The sequence below is a fragment of the Lactuca virosa genome, chromosome 8 (genome assembly GCF_052849685.1).
Source record: "Lactuca virosa cultivar CGN04683 chromosome 8, Lactuca_virosa_CGN04683_v6, whole genome shotgun sequence".
NCBI lineage: Eukaryota > Viridiplantae > Streptophyta > Magnoliopsida > Asterales > Asteraceae > Lactuca > Lactuca virosa.
The window spans coordinates 99,369,655-99,389,253 of record NC_136433.1 but is presented as its reverse complement, the minus strand read 5'-3'; the positions used below and the strand labels follow the sequence as shown (position 1 = coordinate 99,389,253).

Here is a 19,599-nt window from a genome sequence, read left to right as displayed (position 1 = left end):
GTCTTGGTGTTGGCACTTTAAAAGCTCAAAATATAGCCCTTATCACAAAATGGTTATGGAGGCTATTGAACGAAGAAAGCAATTTATGGAGGGAAGTAATTGCAAGTATTCATATATAATCTTCAAAAGAAACCAACGACTTACATTGCAAGGAAATCATCCAATGGTGTTTGGCGTAACATCCACAAAGTGATCACACACATTGATGACCTCAACCTTGACCGCAACATGATTTTCAAACTCATTCCAGGGTGTGGGGTGAATATCCTATTTTGGAAAGATACTTGGTGTGGAAATCTCCTGTTTCAGACCCGATTTCCAAACTTATATAGTATAGAAAAGGTTAAATGGCGAGCTTCCTTGTCTAGAATCCCAGTGGCTTCTGAGTTATCAAAAAGAGATGTTCAAATCCTCAATCTTACATGCCGTCTATGTAGCCAAGCACCGGAAACTGTCAATCACCTTCTGTGAGACTGTGATTTCACTAAAGGAGTTTATGAATGGGTGCTTAAATGGTGCGGGGTTAAAGCTCAGCAACTTACTTCACCTCGTGAAGTCATCAACTTCCCAGCCTCGTGGGGAAATTGTCAAAGAAAAAGAGGAATCTTCATTTCAATTTTATATTGTCTTTGGTGTAATGTCTGGACCGCAAGGAACGAGAGAATTTACAAAGATTTAAGACTTTCGTCCACAAAAGTAGCTGACAATGTTATATCTTTATCATATTTATGGTGCAAACACAGGAGCAAGGCGGGTACGCGGGTTGTGGCAGCCGGACAAAATGGTGTTGTTCTCATTTTTCTCATCTTATGAATTCTATCATGTAACTTTTTATGTTTCTGTATCGTTATGCTTACTTGTACTTAAGCCCACGTCTTAGTTGCTTGTTAACCGTGGCTGCTTGTTCTTTCTCTTTTATATATTTTTTATTGATTTTTCCGTTTCAAAAAAAATAAAATAATAATAAAATAAAACGGATGGTGAAATTGCCCATTTGTCCCCAACCTTGAATATGAGATGCAAACTTCAAACACACTTGCGCAACTAAGACTTCAAACACACTTGCGCAAACATTGAATTCCTTAATGCATGATCTTCGTTTATAAAATTTTCAAGCAAGGGTATATTCTTTATTGAGTTGATTGTCGTATCATATGAAGCAAGATTAAAATTTGTTGAACCTGGAACCTAATTAATCTCATCGTATTAATTACTATTTTTTTTGAACGGCATTAATTACTAAATAACCTAAGATTAGTTAATTCGAGTGTTTATATAAAAAACATATTTACCTAGAAATTAATAACAATCAAGAATTTATGGAGACCATAATTGCATATTTTTGAACAATGTTTATGGGAGGGAATATCATAATGATCTTCACGCCAATGTGTATTTTGCCTGTTAAGGGCAATATGGTCAACCTCTTTTTCTTTTTACGATTATAATGATTTTAAAATATAAAAATTGATTCTAAATTGTTTAAAAAATAAAGGGAAAATGATTTGCGAGAGTAATTACTTTTTTGTCTTCTTTACGTTTAATCAACTTCATTTTTTTATATACATTTGACCATTTAACTTGTTAAATGTGTTCACATATTATCATTGTCGCATGCTATATGATAATATGGGAACACATGTGTATAAAAAAAGGAAGTTGTCTAAATTTAAACAATTTTTTTTTACAAATTTCTTAAGATTTTTTATAACTTCTTACAACATTTTTATGATATTTTTTTCCTATAGGTTTTTCTAATACAATGTTTTAAACTTTGCTATAATTTTTTTAAAAACCTTTTTTATATTTTCATATAATTTTAATACAAGTGCTTTTAAACCAAATATTTTATAAATGTTTTAAATTTTTCTTACAAGTTTTTAACTTGTTTTTTTTTATATTTTCATACAATTTTTTTTATAACTTTCATACATTTATTTCTAAACTTTCTTTTACAACATTTTTAAAATGTTTCACAGATTTTGTATGATAATTTAATATTTTCTTATACCATTTTAGAGTACTTTCGTTAAATATTAGTTTAAAACGTTGCATTAAAAAAGTTGAAAGTTTATAAACTTCTAATTAAAAAGTATTAAAAAGTTGTAATAATTTTATAAAATTTACATTATATATATTTTTTTGTTTTTTTATTTGCCAAATAATATTTTATTTTTATTTTTTTAAAAGACTTTCCATACTTTTTGTTACATATTTAATTTATTTAATTTTATTGTTAGATACTATTTACTTTAAAAATATTTTATATGCTTAAAAACAAAAGAAAAAAAAATTATAAGAGGCTATATAAAATATTTCACAAAACAAAAACATATTTATTAATGAAAAAAGAAAATTTACATTTAATTAATATTTAGGAAATTATGGATATTAAAAAAATAAAGTTTGAAAAAATAATAAAAACAAATATGAAAAATAAAACCGCTATTAAAAATGAGGAAAATGACTTATCAAGGTAATTAGTTTTTCGTTTTGTTCATATTTAGGCAACTTTCTTTTTTTGTATACATTTAATCATTTAACTTGTTAATTTGTTCATATATTACCATTGTCACCTGCTAATGACAATATGTGAACACATATAACAAGCTAAATCGTCAAATGCGTAGAAAAATAAAAAAATTGCTTAAATGTTAACAAAACGACAAATATGATTACCCTGGTAAGTCATTTCCCATAAATAAATTTAGGCAAATACGATATTTTAAAAATTAAGAAGGATTAAATATGATATTTTGATTTAAGGTTGAATAAATATAATATTTTAAAGTTTAATAAAAATATATACGAAAATTCTCCCATAAACAAATATATATATATATATATATATATATATATATATATATATATATATATATATAACAAATACATCAAAGCCCCGTTCAAGAAAGAAATTAAACTCACAGGACTATTTTCATACAAAAAAAAGTTAAAGAGTGAATATGTGACTTGTATAAAACACATGGACCGTTTATGTAATTTTGTCTAAAACCGTAGATATTCGTGGATTCACTTCCCCCCATTTGGGTTCTCGTCTGCTCTACTCTGATCTGCAAAATGGGCGTCTAAACCCTCACTCCCCCGCTTGCATCCGACGAAAAATCCTAAATTCCCAATCATCCCGCCAAAACTGTACCATTTTCCAATTTTCCTAACCCACCTCTTTCTCCACCGCAGAAAACCATAGTTTAGGGTTTCAGTATCATGCCAGCAATGGATTCGCCAGGCAAAATTCATCGAATCGAACTCGAGAACTTCAAATCTTACAAAGGACACCAAGTTATTGGTCCTTTCTATGACTTCACCGCGATTATTGGTCCCAACGGTTCTGGAAAGTCTAACCTCATGGACGCTATAAGCTTCGTGCTCGGTGTTCGAACCGGTCAACTCAGGGGCGCGCAGTTGAAGGACTTGATTTACGCTTTCGAAGACCGGGATAAGGAGCAAAGAGGTCGTAAAGCTTTTGTTAAGTTGGTTTATCGTCTTGGAAACGGTACAGAACTCTTGTTTACTCGTACTATTACTAGTGCTGGGGGAAGCGAGTACCGGATCGATGATAGGGTTGTGAATTGGGATGATTATAATGCGAAGTTGAAGTCTCTTGGAATTCTTGTGAAGGCTAGGAATTTTCTGGTTTTTCAGGTATCTGGTTATAAGTGTAAAATACCTGCTTATAGGTTAATTATGATACACAACAGTGTTGTTCTGCCTAACTTTGTCTGCATTGTTTGTTATTTAAGTACTGCATGATACCTATCCATTGAGGAAGTGATGAAAAACGTTAGTGAACTTACAGTTTATTAAAAGGCTTGAAATGAGCAAAAATACATGAGTTTTGCTTTCATGGTTAAAATTGGACGTTTATTATAAGGCTTTAAGGCACTCAAAGTTGCTTTCGTATTTGTTAAATGCAGGGTGATGTGGAGTCTGTTGCATCTAAAAACCCTAGAGAACTTACAGTGCTTCTTGAACAAATATCTGGCTCTGATGAAGATAAGAGATTGTATGAAGATCTGGAGGAAAAGAAAGGTGCAGCTGAGGAAAAGTCAACACTTGCTTACCAGAAAAAAAGAACCATTGTCATGGAGAGAAAGCAAAAAAAAGAGCAGAAGGAAGAGGCCGAGAAACATATGCGTTTGCAGGAGGAGTTGGTATGCATCATTGGGTTTCACTTTCACTATCCTCATACATGTATATGTGTGTGTAACTGTGTATGAATGTATGTATAGCTCATATGTTTACACGTGCTTTTTGCAGAGATCATTAAAGAAGGAACACTTCTTGTGGCAGTTATTTAACATAGAAAACGACGTTGAGAAGGCCAATCAGGAGATTGAAAATGAACAGAGTAGCCTTCAAGAAATTATTAACGAGTTAGATGGTTATGAGAACGAGTCACGCAAAAAAGAAAAGGAACAAGCTAAATATAGAAAAGAAATTGAAAAACGAGAAAAGAAGCTTGCTGAGAAGAAAAATAAAATCGATAAAAACGTGAGTTTTTTTTTTGCTTTTCCCACCAAAAATGTTTAATTGCATGTCTTTGTAATTATGCTAATACATTCTATATGTTTTAACAGCAACCAGAGCTTCTGAAGCTGAAGGAGGAAAAGACTCGCTTAACTGCAAAACTTAAAAACACTGGGAAAGAGCTTGATAAAAGGAAAGAAGAGAAGAAGAAACACACAGTTGAAATTGAAAAGCTGCGAAATGACTTGGATGACCTTACAAAGCAACTGGATAACTTACAGTCAAAAGGTCAATCTGAAGGGGGGAAGCTTCATTTAGGTGATGATCAGTTGGAGGCATATAATCGCATGTAAGTATTAAGTAACTATTCGTCTGTTATCATCAACTTAATATGAAAAAGAATGAATAATTAATTATAAAATTTGGCTTGGTGCAGTAAAGAGGAAGCAGGTATGAAGACTACCAAGTTAAGAGATGAAAAAGAGGTTCAAGATAGGGAACAACATGCTGATGTGGAAGCTCAAAAGAATCTTGAAGAGAATCTACAACAGTTGGAAAGCAGGAAACAAGAACTTGAGTCACAACAGAAACAAATGGAAACTAGACTCAAGAAGATTAGAGAAGCCATTGACAAACATAATGATGAACTCAAACGACTCAGAAAGGAACAAACTGACACCACCAAGAAACTTGGAGATTCAAAGAAGAAATATGAAAATCTGAAGGCTAAGATAACTGAATTAGAGAATCAATTACGTGAGTTAAAAGCAGACAAACATGAAAATGATAGGGACACAAAGCTGTCACAAGCAGTTGAAGCTCTCAGGCGGTTGTTTCCTGGTGTTCATGGTCGTATGACAGAGCTTTGTAGGCCCACACAGAAGAAGTATAATCTTGCTGTTACTGTTGCTATGGGCAGATTTATGGATGCTGTTGTTGTTGATAACGAGCATACAGGAAAAGAATGCATCAAGGTAAAATGCGTTATTATTATTTGGGCAAAGTGCAGGAAATAGCAACCTACTTTACTCTTTTTTACCAATATAGACAATATAACTTACTCTTTTTACCCATAGTAGCAATGTTATTACATGTTTTTTACCTTTAACAGCAGCGTACTTACATTTTTTTTACAACTGATAATAGCAATTTGTAAACTCATAACAGCAATGTACTTGCATTCTCTCAGCCTAATAGCAACATACTTACATTACTGTTGGGGTTAAAAGAATATAAGTTATCACTAAAAAATAAAGTACATTGCTCATATAGGTAACAAAAAAAAAGTATGTTGTTTTTTCTGCAATTTGCCCTTATTATTTGACCATGCCTTTTGTAAGGTACCCACTATGGTTGGTGAATATAAAATCGTGATGCATCTCTGTATTCACTTGTTTTCTGCAGTATTTGAAAGACCAAAGGCTTCCTCCTATGACATTTATACCCCTTCACTCAGTCCGTGTTAAGCCAGTCATTGAGAAGCTGCGGGCATTAGGCGGAACTGCAAGGCTTATCTTTGATGTGATTCAATATCCTTCAGCATAACCTTTTAGAGTTTTAATTATATATCTTCTTTCTTTAGTCATTATTATTTGTTGGGAAATTGCAGGAAATAGCAATGTAGTTTCTCTTATTTACTGATATAGGCAGTATAATTTAATTTTTACAGGTTAAAAGGTCCTCTAATACATAAAAAATGAAAGTAATGGGGAAAATTAAAGTATATTGCTTATATCTGTAAAAAGGCAAAGTATGTATCTATTCTTGCAATTTACCCTTATTTGTTTATTGTGGCATTTGTGTAAGCTTGTTCACTTAACAATCAAACATTTGATCAAGTAATCGATAAAGCAATTCTCTTTGCTGTGGGAAACACTTTAGTCTGTGATGATCTTGATGAGGCCAAGCATCTGAGTTGGACTGGAGAGAGATATAAAGGTAAAACTTTTACATATTTTCTCATTGATTTGAATGCTAATATTGAACTTATATTATTTTTAATGTTTGTTGTAGTTGTAACTGTTGATGGTATTTTATTAACAAAGGCTGGTACCATGACTGGTGGTACAAGTGGTGGAATGGAAGCAAGGTCACATAAATGGGATGATAAGAAGATAGAAGGTTTGTGAATTAAAATTAACTATTAATTCTTGATCTTTTTGTAGTAATACTTACATATGTCACTAATTTTCAGGTCTTAAAAAGAAAAAAGATGGGTTTGAAGCAGAGTTACAAGAACTTGGGTCAATAAGAGAGATGCAACTGAAGGAGTCTGAAGCATCTGGGAAGATCAGTGGGCTTGAAAAGAAGATTCAGTATGCAGAGATTGAAAAGGTATTTTACAGACTTACACTCATATGTCAGTTTTTTTTTTTTGTTGAAATATATATGGTATAAAGTTTTGTTTTTCTATTGCAGAAAAATACGGAGGAGAAACTTGCAAAACTGACTGCAGAATACAGTAATATTAAAAATGAAATTGGTTATATTGAGCCTGAACTTAATAAGGTACCATTGCACCAAAGTTTATAATGCGTAGTTCACTATACAATATGCATGATGCTGATGGAAGGGTATTACTGTAATATTGCAGATAAGGGAGAACATAACTTCAAGACGACGCAAGATTTTATCACTTGAAAAGAGGATCAATGAGATTGTTGATAAAATTTATAAAAGATTTAGTGAATCTGTTGGGGTGGATAATATACGTGAGTATGAAGAAAACCTGCTTGCTGCAGCCCAGGAGCTGGCTGAAGAAAGACTTAGCTTGCGTAATCAGCAGTCAAAACTCAAATACCAGTAAGTTTTGATTACCCTGTAACATGTTGTAGCTCATAAACTCATAATATGCTGATTGCTATCTGATTGCATGATAAATTTATGCATCATTTTTTGGGTTAGTTCCAAGAAAGCCCTTACATTTTGACCCCTTGATTTTTTTTTAAAACCTGTAACTATGAGGAAACCTGTTGTTGTAGCCCATTGAAAGAGTTATTTTGTTTTTCTTTTTGACATGGAAAATTTTGATGACATGCCAAGTTGATTGGACAATTTTTAATATATTTGAGAAGCTGATTGTATATATGTAAATTAATATTGTTAACTAACTCCTCTTCATGTTCATCAATCTGCTCTCCTTCACAAATCAAAACATCATTCCTTCATATTTTGTGGTTCCTCTTCATTGCAATGTACTGATGAAATGAGAATAAAAAAATACATAATTTTAACATCTACAGTCAGGCTTTAAAAAATATAAAGAATTTTCATGTCAAAATAGAAAAACAAAAAACCATCTTTTTCAAAAAAAATGTCAGTTTCCTTGGAGTTAACGGGTTTAAATGAAAAAAAAACTTTGCTTATTATTCAAAAAACAGGTAAATATGTAAGGGATTTCTTGGCATTCATATTTTTTACTTCAAAAAGTATGTTGCTAACTTAAAAGTGATGTCTTGCCAAACTTTCTGTTAGCTGAAAGTTTTGAACTAAAAAGAAAAAATAATGATCATTAAATACTTATAAAATTGTCAGGTTGGAGTATGAGAAAAAGAGAGACATGGGAGCACGGATTGCGAAGCTGGAATCATCACAGACTGAACTAAAAAATTCATTGGTTGAAGTTGATGAGAGAGAGAAAGAACTTAAATCAATGATAGAGAAAGCTACTGAAGAGATTGATGTATTGAAAGAAGAAATACAGGGTATGTCCCATTTTCTTCCAAAAATGCCATTTTTATAAAATCATAAAACCCATAACAATTATTATTTTTCTTAGAGTGGAAGTCACAGTCAGAAGCATGTGAGAAAGAGATGAAAGAATGGAAAGTAAAAATCTCTGCTGCTACAACATACATAACAAAGCATAAAAATAAAATTGATTCCAAGGTCGGTATTATTTAAACTTTAAAGGAAAATGTAAAAGTTTGATTTCTTATCTTTTTTTACCTGGAAAATTATTTATTATTTGCAGGAGAATCAACTTGAACAATTAAGTTCAAAAAAACAAGATATTGTTGAGAAATGTGAATTAGAGCAGATCACACTCCCGACCGTGGCTGATGCGATGGATGTTGACTCAGAAACGGGCCCGGTTTATGATTTCAGCCAACTCAGCAGGCCACATCAGCACAACGCAAAACCTGCGGAAAGGGAAAAGCTGGAGGCAGAATTTAAACAGAAAATCGGAAGCATAGTATCAGAAATTGACAGAACTGCCCCTAACTTAAAAGCCCTAGATCAATACGCTGCTTTACAGGAGAAAGAAAAAGCAGCAAGCAAAGAGTTTGATGAGGCCAGAGAAGAAGAGAAGCTAGCAGGCAGAGAGTTTGAAACCGTGAGGACCCGGAGGTAGACATAGTCTTCACTCTTTTGAGTTTAATATTTATAATTTATTTATGTTGACAAGATTAACATTTACAGGCTTACGCGATTTATGGAGGCGTTTAACCATATTTCTGGAAATATTGACAAAATCTATAAGCAACTGACGAAAAGCAGCACACATCCTCTTGGTGGGACCGCATATTTAAATTTGGATAATGAAGACGAACCGTTTTTACATGGTATAAAGTACACTGCTATGCCGCCTACAAAGCGTTTCCGTGATATGGAGCAGTTATCAGGTGGTGAAAAGACTGTTGCGGCCCTGGCTTTGCTTTTCTCCATCCACAGGTAAGGAAGGGTATATATATATATTATATGTCATTTATTTTTTTTGTAATATTTGGTGATGTATTTATTATTCCAGTTACAAGCCGTCACCCTTCTTTATACTGGACGAGGTGGATGCAGCACTGGATAATTTAAATGTTGCCAAGGTTGCTGGGTTTATCAGATCAAAGTCATGCGAAGGAGAAAGGGCAGCAAATCAGGAAACTCTGGAGGGGAATGGTTTCCAGAGTATTGTCATTTCTCTTAAAGATACTTTTTATGACAAGGCTGAAGCTCTGGTTGGGGTTTATAGGGATTCCGAAAGAGCGTAAGTTTTCCTCCCCTTCCAAAAAAATAATAATAATATTAAATGTAACGCAGGGGTAAAGTAAAATGGTCATTTCATAATCTTTTAATTATATATTGTTTTTGCTCTGCAGATGCTCAAGAACTTTGACATTTGACCTAACCAAATACCGGGAGGCATGATAAAGATCAGTAGATGATGAAAAAATGGCAAAAACTTTTTTAAGCAATAGATTTAGTTAAAGCTTGTGTTTATTTGTGAGTAGCTTTCCATGTTGATTTTTATTGTTGGTTATAACTTTAAAGACAACAAACAGTAAAACTAAACTAGACGATTGTTATTATGTAATGTGCACATAACATATCCACGAGTGTAAGTTTTTATGCACCTTGTAGAATGTGTTGTTGAAAGCCCACGGCATTTTCTGGCAAAAGACCCAAAGGTTCTACAAATACTTATACACGATAAAACACCATCCATTTCCAAATTACAATCATTCATTTCGTTCCAGAAAAAAGAATTTTGTGCTGTCAAGAAATATACCCAACATTTTTTTATCGACATCAAAGGATTCTCCAATATTGTTTTTATTGTAAATTAAAAAAATCGTGTTAATTTGATAGACTGAAATGTAGTCGCTTTTATCTAAAAGCAAATAGCTAATCCAGGTGATATAGTTTGTCTAAAAAAAATTCTTTTTTTAGAAAAAGAATTTGCGTAGCTAAATAAAACCATCCAATAAATTAGTGACCATGAAATAATTAGAAAAAAAAAGCGAAAATTAATATTGCTCACAGATGCATAGAGGCCCCACTAGTCACTACCACAACCTTGACGTTCGAGTTTCCGGCCACCGGTGCACTGCCGGAGCTCGAAATCCACAACAATGGACGACGACAAAGATCCTCATTCACCAATCGAAACCTTCCACGATTCCATTGACGGGGAACCTAAGCAAAAAAAACCTGAAAGTTCGATTGCTGCAGAGTTGAAGACGAAGAAAAGAAAAGCTTTAATCGAGCTCCGTTCTCGTCTCGAAGATTCCATACTCAATTACACCCTCATCGGAGAAAAATACAAAGCGAGCGAGCATCTTAGAGAATTACAGATCTGGGGTGTCCCTTTGTTACCCAGTCGAGGCCTCGAGAGAACCGACATCATTCTCAAAAAATTCTTGAAAGCCAAAGATTATAACGTCCAAAACGCTTTTGAAATGATAGCAAACACGATTATATGGAGGGAAGATTTTAATGTAGATAAGCTGTTCGAGGAAACGTTTGGCCCAGATCTTGACAATATTGGGCACATTCAGGGCAGAGATAAAGCAGGTCGCCCATTGTGTTACCAATTGTTCGAAACATTTAAAGATAAAGACACTTTACGTAAGAGATTAGGAACCAAGGAATCATGCAATGAATTCCTTCGTTGGCGAATTAAACTAATGGAAGGATGCGTTCTTAAACTCGACTTCAAACCCGGTGGTGCAGATTCTGTCATCCAAATTATGGATGTCAAGAACATACCCAGACCATTTCTGAACGAACTGTTTGCAGGTAGCAAGAAATATTTTTCCATTTTGCAAGAAAATTATCCAGGGATCATTTACAGAATTGTAAGTTTCCGTAATGTTTTTAAGTCAAATAATTGATGAAAAATCGAAAGTTTATATATCTTTTTAAACAAAATGTAGGTGATTGTTAATGTCCCGATGTGGTTTTTCGCCTTCTATACGCTAAATATGCGATTAATGACAAGAAAGTACAAAGTAATGTACGTGAAGCCATCGGCAATCACTGAGACCCTTCTCAAGTTAGTTTTCAAACCATCACTGTGATTTAACATCTAATACAGATACTGACACTAAAATGACTTCTAGGTTTAAAGGGTAAGTTTTTGAAAGGGTTTTGAAAATGTCATATCAAATTATGTGTAATGATAAATCCTATGAGTGATGATTGAGTTTTTGAAATTTAAATATCATTTTTTTCTTTATTTAAAAAAAAACCAAAAAGTAATGGTTGGTTTAATGTGTTGAAGATTTATAGATCCGGAACATCTCATGGCTCCATACGGCGGTCTAGGAATAAAAGGCGGCGAATTCTCGCCGGACGAAAAAGCGATAGAGCAGAAGCTCAAAGGATATGCAACCGATAGCATCGAGATACCTACTGCAGAGGTTTGTTTCAGCTTTTTACGATATCACTGTATCAGTACTATCACTGTATCAGTACTAATAACAGTAACAGTGAGTGCGGGATAAAATATTTGTGTTTTTGGTGAATTTTGATTACAGGTCGGGATGACCGTGTATTGGGATTTAACGGTAACGGGAAATGATGTGAGTTACAAGGAAGAATTTGTGCCAGAAGACGAAGGTTCATATAGTGTGTTGGTTTCAAAAGGAATACAAATAGGGAGAATGACTTCAAATTCATTTCATGTAAGTGAGCCTGGCAAAATTCTTATTACATTAGCCAATCCTTCTTCCAAAAATAGAAAGATTTTTTATAGGTACAAAATTAAACCCTTTGTACCCATGCACAATTTACCAATTACAAATTAGAGTTTTTATTTATTTATTTATTAATCCTATTTGAATATAAGTTTAGTTTATTTTGATCGTATTTGTACTAAAATGTTCTCGTTAAGGAAACGGGTATAAACGAGCTTGAATTTGTATTAAAAAGTAGTCCATTTTGATTTGTATATCAGTCTTAAGTCTTAACACATCAAATTTGCCTATTTTACCACATAAATATAGTTGCATATATTTTGTTCCAACTTCAGCAGCATTTTTGTGTAATATACATAATTATAAAAACAATAGCAACTTAATGTCTATTTACTTTTTAGTATACTTCAGAAGGAAGAAAATGAATCAACTTCCATTTAATATTTCTATTTACCATTTTTATATTTTTCACCAAATCAGTATTCTTTCATCTAAGCTTTTAACTGTGCACTTTCACTGTTAGTAACAAGAAATCAAGATACTCACCAAGCAGTAGAATTCAAGTTTGAGTTTTGTTGATTCAAGTACAGTGTATCTAAATTCTAAATTGTTTAATATAATAATACAACTAATTGCTTTTAACCTAATTGGATATGTATAAATAAAAAAATTTTCTGTTATATGATGATGCTTTTGGCAAAAAGGCATGCAATATGATAGCCAAATGATTATTTCTATTTTTAGCAATTCACATGATGTGTTGAATCTTGGGAATGCTTTTGATTTAATTCATTAAAAAAAGTCCATATGTTAGTTACAGAATTCAATAAAGTATTATTTTCATTTTCTAGAAAATGCAAAAGATTTTCCAACCTTACATCTCTCTCTCTCTCTCTCTCTCTCTCTCTCTCTCTCTCTCTCTCTCTCTCTCTCTCTCTCTCTCATATAATCAAATTAACTCGTATCTATGAATGTGTAACAAGATCATGGTAATTAAATTAATAAATGAATAGTCAAATTGTCAATTGTATAATTAAACTAAAAAGATGAATAGTCAGAATTGTCGATTGTAATTAAAAGTTGAAAGAAAACAAAATGAATAAGTTTTCTAGAAAACTATTGGTAAGGATAAAATGGATATTTTAGGTGAATCAAGTTAGAAAGACAACATATATTTTGGGATACACGATTTTGTGAGCAGATATTTTGGGATACATGATTTTCCTTAGTGGGTTTTAATTCCACAATTAACGGCCTTTAATTTCATAAAAAAGTATTTTTTTATTTGGATTCTTCAAAAGCGAAATTAAAAGGTTACATACGGAAGTTGTAATTCGATTGGCAAGCCAAAATAGAATGTAAAATCCACTTACCATAGTGTTAGGAGACACCATAGACATTCTTCTAGGCTTATCTTCAATCCAAGATGTTATGATTCGAATGGTAAACCACAATTACATAGTTGTCACACCCCCAAACCAAGAATGGTGGAAACGTCCAGGGGTGGAGGACTTCATGTATAGTATCATAACAACAATTGCAATAGTGATCAAAGTAAACACAACCAACATAAATATAATTAAAAAAGTTACACCATAGTATAAGTTTACATGTTTCCAAATCAATTACATTATGTTGACAAAAATGAAATGTTTGACGCCTTAACGTCCCATCCTCAAAAGCGCTTGTTTACCTGTTTATTTATTTCCTGAGAATACAAGTAGTTTGAAAGAGTGTCAACAATTAAGTTGGTGAGTTCATAAACTTTTGAATGTAGTGATGAAAACCTTTCCTTTTTAAAAGTAATGTTTGTTCCAGAAAAATCCAATATTTTCCCTAAAGTGTGAATTGCAGCCTTAGATCCAAAGACCAAAATGTACAAGTAATTTCCATACTTATAGTAAAACAATGCAAATTTAAATTGACATAAACTCGTTTGATTTAATGAAATCCCCGTAAATCGTATGAGTTGTTAATACTTTATATGAGTTATTATAACCATGCTATGACCTAGATGGCCTGAAACGACGTTCTTCAGGCGTCGGAAATGTTATGACATTTGTCACCCGTAGACCTCGAGGTCCTACTGTAGCTAACATCAAGGTGTGGGGTGTCAATCCCAATATAGATCTATACACAACTATCACGCTCTCCCTCAAAGAGACTCTGGTTACAATACATGACTTATAGTGCATTACTTGAAAAGTAACATGAAGCGAATGTCTCACAATTTAGTCATTAACAGATTTATGTGTAGTGAATGAAAACCCTTTTTGTGTAAATGAAACCTCTGGTAGTGAACTTGTTGTGTAAGTGCATCATAAACTATATCTATTATAGTTTATCAAGTAATGGTAGTAGTAGTGAATATAAACTATACTTACAATAGTTTATCAAAATGTTTGTATGCAATGGATATAAACTTTGTTTATTATAATTAATTACCATACTTGTGGAGGTAAAAATCCATTTGTTTTCTGATGTATGTCTATTTACCAAGACAAAATGACATATAATATAACACATATATGCACATAATGATACACACCTTGTTCAACAAGTTACAAGGTGTAAATGAAATTGATAACATTTTTCTAGTGTTAACATTTCTTTTCCTGTTCTTAGAAGATTTATAGAAAAATCATCAAAGGTCCAAATGCGAATCCGTAATTTCTGAGTGTTTGGAAAATGTGTCTAGTTTGTTCATAAATTTTATTATGATTTTTAGTGACTTCCCACTTGTGTGAAAAAGTCCATATTCACAGACTGGTCCGGATTTGTTCTTGAAATGATAGGCAGTTTTGTAAAAATCACCATAAATTGTAGAAAAATCGTATGGAGATGTGCAAGTAGTCATTTTAAACGTATGAACCTGAACTATTTGCACCTAATACAGTTTTGAAAACTAAAGTGTTTAAGTTGACCAAACAGTCCGTGAATGGAGTTAAACTTTTCTGATGAAAGCTGTTGGATGAGTTTAGTTGTGTTCTTGGTGTTTTAACTTGTATTCCCCCCCTTAAAACTTAAGAAAAACGTGAAAAGATAGGGGTATGAACTCACCTTGTTTGGTTTCAGAAGATGGATGATGAAGAAAGGAAGTGTTCAACTCAAGAACACTTTAGAAGATGCTTGAAGATTCGAAGATCTAACACAAATATAACGATGTTTGTGTAAGATATCCATCATTTAAGTAGAAAGAAGGAGAAATAATCATGTGAGGAGTGATATTACTTACTAGGAGTAGATGAAGAACTTGTAATCAACCTTGAAATTTCGAGATTAAAGAGGGATAGTGAGAGAGAATGAGTTTTTGCTTCTTGGAGGAGTGTGAGTGAAATGGGAGGAGAGATAAGGATTTTTCTATCCTTGAATCAAAGTGTTTGGCTGAAAAGAGTGGGAAAAGGACGATGGAATGACCAGGTATGATGGAATAGTGACTGGGGATGGTCATGGAGTGGATGTAGAGGGTTGCTTGTGTCATAACTCAAAGGTAAAGTCAACACTCCACCTAAATATCTCACACACTAGATTTTAATCTTGGATAAAGATTATCCTCAAAATGTGATTAAAATATGAATATTTAGGGTTTTATATGTCAAAATATAAGTTTGGGTGAAAATCCCACGTTAAAATAATGAAAAACGGGTTTAAAACGAATATTGGGTAAAAAACCAGGAAGAAAATGGAAAATCCGAAGTCAGGGGCGAGGTTCGGTCTTAGAAGCATTAGAACCGAAGGTAGGGTTCGGTTGGTGTATTGGAACCGAGAGTGAGGGGTTTCGGTCCGAGCAGGTCTCGCAGGCGCGTTCATCAGAAGGGACCGAAGGTGAAGCTGGCTAGTGGTTCGGTCCGAAGGGACCTTCGGTCTTCCGAGGTTCGGTTCTAATAGGAGCTTCGGCTTTAAGAGGGTTTCGCTCCTATAAGAGGGTTCGACCCTTAAGCTAGGTTCGGCTCCTTAAGACTGTTTTTCGCGCAAACTTCCGTTTTCGAGCTGTTTTTGACTAATTCAAGGGTCGGGATGCCCCGAGTGATTATAAAAAGTTAAGAGAGATTTTGAGAGAGATTTGGGAGAGATTTCACATACTTGGAGAGATTTGGGAGAGATTTCACATACTTGGAGAGATTTCTCATACTTAAAGAGATTTGGGAGAGATTTGACATACTTGGAGAGATTTGGGAGAGATTTCACATACTTGGAGAGATTGGGGAGAGATTTCACATACTTGGAGAGATTTGGGAGAGATTTCACATACTTGGAGAGATTTCTCATACTTAGAGAGATTTGGGGGAGATTTGACATACTTGGAGAGATTTGGGAGAGATTTCACATACTTGGAGAGATTTGGGAGAGATTTCACATACTTGGAGAGATTTGGGAGAGATTTCACATACTTGGAGAGATTTGGGAGAGATTTGAGATAGGGAGAGATAGAGTGAAAGAGATTGGGAGAGACTTCTTTTGTGACCTTTTTGAGTGTTTGGCTTTGTAACGCAAGGTCCGTAAACCCTGTTAAGCCATGTTTAAGAGTCTTACACACCCCCGAAGGGTATGTAATAGTGTTTTATCGCTTTGCTACATCACTTACCTCGATTAGGGTTCAAGAATCCTACACATACGAACTTTCCAAGTGATGGCTTCTCATTAAAATAGCGAGTTGTACAATAATTACATAACGTAAACCCTAGTATACAAGGGTTAGTAGAGTTGACCGGTTTGACTTGTTGAGTTTATTTGACTTTGACTTGACCAGAATTTGACGGTTGTCACAATAGTTGAAGAAACGTAGAATAAGAAGACATTGCTGGAATCTTTATTCTTTCAATTTGAAGGCACAAGACATGCATGTTAGATGACTTATACACCAAATATAAGTCAATAATTACGTATTGGATTCATATTAGCCATATAGGGAAGGTCCCAAGTCCTCAAGGCTTTAATCAAGGATGTCCAGGAGAAGGGCTGTGACGTGGTTAAGTGTCTTAGCATTTCTCCATAGTCGAGCACTCGCGCCTACTTCCTCACAACCCTATCTTCGACTGCCTCACAACCCTATCGTAACCACATAGATGTGAAATCAACATTTACCTACAATACTATGTCGTAATGATAATTTTTCGATAGTTGACGAGAATCTAATGATAAACCATATTCAAAAATACTTTAGTGACTAAATATATAGATGTGATATTTTTAGTCTTTTAACCCATTGTCATTTTCATGATCATCCCAATTTTTGATCTATAAAATTGTAAATATGATATTCTACGGGTTAATATATTCCAACTTTTAAAATTTGAAATTATTAACAAATCAATATGAAACATAACTAATCTTTTCTTAAACTAAGAAATTGAAATCGTCACAACAATGTATATGGATAGATATGAAATCTAAAAGTTAGGGATGACCTTTTAATAAACACCACTCACACTCTGTCATGTATCATATGCAACTACTTTCCCTACACCTTTTTGCATTTATTATTTGTCTCTATCATACGCTCCAACCAAACACCTTTTCATCGATTATTTTATAATCCAAAAATAATGCCCACTGAATCATGTGCATGTATCTAGGCCTTGTATATTATTTAATTTAATTCTAATACGATCATGACATTTATGGATGGTGTTTTATTACACGATAAAGAAGTAAAAATTATTTATATAAAAATAAATTATTTTTCGTTTTATTTTATTTTCAAGATATAAATCAAAATTTTTTGATAGAAAAACGTATTTTATTACTATATTTATTTGATGAATTAATATTAAATAATATTTCGTTACAAATAACGAAATAATGTTTCCCTTTTCGAAATTTAATGTGTATCTTGTATGACCATTGAATAAAACCCCCACCTTTTAGAGCCTTCCAAATTCCAATTATCCACCACATAACTCTCCCGCGTCATGTCCCCTTCATTTGACGATTCTACTATTTCTATATCACGCGCCGCCACCATAACCACCGCCACCGCTGCGTCAAAGCGCCGGAAACTCCTCCTTGATCATCACATGCCCATGATACCTGGTCTACCTGATCATATTGCCCAACTATGTCTTTCTCGTGTTCATCCCTCCATCCTCTACTCCGTTTGCCGTTCATGGCGGCAGTTCATCTACTCCGCCACTTTCCCGCCGTTTCACTCTCTTTACACTCTTTCAACTACCACCCCCACCGACTCATCAGGTCAAAATTCGACACTACAGCTCTCTTCCTTTGATCCGATCTCTTCTCAATGGAGTGTTGTTACTCCAACACCCTATCTACGCAACGTCTGCCTCCGCCACCCATCATTCATCGCCCGTAATTTACCCATCCAGTCCGTTTCAGTCGCCGGCAACCTCGTCCTACTTGCCGGAACCTCCAGCGACCTTCTCCCCGCTTTTTCGCATCCTATAATCTTTAACCCACTAACGAAGAAATGGTCTTCTGGACCTCCACTCTTAAGCCCACGCCGTTGGTGCCTTGCTGGAACCTCACGCGCCGCCGTATTTGTCGCGAGTGGGATTGGTTCACACTACACCCAAACTGTCGCTCGCTCCGTCGAGAAATGGATATTCCGGGAAACTGATTCTTTTGATAGTAAACGTAAAGATTCAAACTGCGTTTGGAAAAATATGCGATCTTTAAGAGATGGAAGGCTATGCAGGGAAGTCATTGATGCCGTTGGATGCAAAGGGAAGCTTTATACGATAAACATGAAAGGCTCGTGTGGTAAAGAAGGATTAGTTTATGATGTAAATTGCGATAGCTGGTCAGAGATGCCGGCGGGGATGTTGGATGGCTGGAGGGGGCCAGCGGCGGCGATGGATGAGGAGACAATTTACATGGTGGATGAATCAGAAGGTGTACTGAAAAAGTACGACGAAGCAATGGAAGTGTGGATAAATGTTTTGGAGAATGACATGCTAAAAGGGGCGGAGCACATTGCCGCCGGTGGTGGTAGGGTATGCATTGTGCGTAGTGGCGGTGTTGGGATTTTGGCGGTGGATGTGGTCTCACCTCTACCACGGTTGTGGGTTTTGGATTCACCGGTGGGACAACAAGTGTTGGCACTTCATATTCTGCCTAGAATGTGTCCGAAGGAGTTCCAATCGCCGGTGGTGGTTTAGAGTCCAAGAAAATATGATTTAGATTCCAAGCTTTTTCATTAATGTGATAACTTAATCAATTTATATACATTTGCATGTTAATCAGATTGATATTTAATTGAAATTAGGTGAATTTGTAGGAACATTTATAATTAACATTTGCATGTTAATTATAACACTCGTCATAAGAACATTTATAGGCATAAAAAATAGGAAACAATTTAATTTCTCATTATTATATTTTAATATTTTAATATTTGCAATACCTTGTATTTATCATTGTGGTATTTCTTAATTGATATTTTAACTAGATTATGACCCGCGTTAAACGCGGGTAACATAAATTAAATACATATCACATAAATAGGCAGCTTTGTCTTAGGTTGAATTTTAATAAAAAAAAATGTTAGTTAGATTCATTTTTAGAGTTTTTGAACAAAACTTATTCGATAAAAATATTTAATATTTATATTAGAGCAATTTGGTTTTTTAATACAGTAATTTTTAACATAAATGAACTATGTGATCTTTGTTTTATCACAACATAATGCGACTTTTTGATTAAAACATGTTGTGTAGTAGCTTTATGAATCAACTTTGTT

General features: G+C 34.0%; 2 protein-coding genes and 1 pseudogene across 2 annotated transcripts; all 3 read left to right on the top strand.

The window, feature by feature from the left end:
• Positions 1-3,035: 3,035 nt before the first annotated feature.
• On the top strand, positions 3,036-9,881 carry LOC145132609 (structural maintenance of chromosomes protein 1-like). Its single transcript, XM_079067456.1, has 17 exons — positions 3,036-3,663; positions 3,936-4,172; positions 4,279-4,512; positions 4,599-4,837; positions 4,925-5,462; positions 5,893-6,019; positions 6,319-6,426; positions 6,502-6,609; positions 6,683-6,822; positions 6,907-6,996; positions 7,082-7,290; positions 8,023-8,192; positions 8,267-8,376; positions 8,462-8,838; positions 8,911-9,162; positions 9,239-9,469; positions 9,582-9,881. Exons 1-17 carry the CDS (start codon positions 3,226-3,228, stop codon positions 9,628-9,630), a joined length of 3,657 nt encoding a protein of 1,218 aa, XP_078923582.1. The 5' UTR covers positions 3,036-3,225; the 3' UTR covers positions 9,631-9,881.
• A 299-nt stretch (positions 9,882-10,180) lies between these two features.
• LOC145133146 (patellin-4-like) lies at positions 10,181-12,085 on the top strand. The gene is made up of 4 exons (XM_079068077.1): positions 10,181-11,060; positions 11,139-11,257; positions 11,486-11,624; positions 11,742-12,085. The coding sequence occupies exons 1-4, from the start codon at positions 10,335-10,337 to the stop codon at positions 12,009-12,011; spliced, it is 1,254 nt and encodes a 417-aa protein (XP_078924203.1). The 5' UTR covers positions 10,181-10,334; the 3' UTR covers positions 12,012-12,085.
• A 5,651-nt stretch (positions 12,086-17,736) lies between these two features.
• Positions 17,737-19,121, top strand: LOC145128249 (F-box/kelch-repeat protein SKIP25 pseudogene; annotated as a pseudogene).
• The last annotated feature ends 478 nt before the right edge of the window (positions 19,122-19,599 follow it).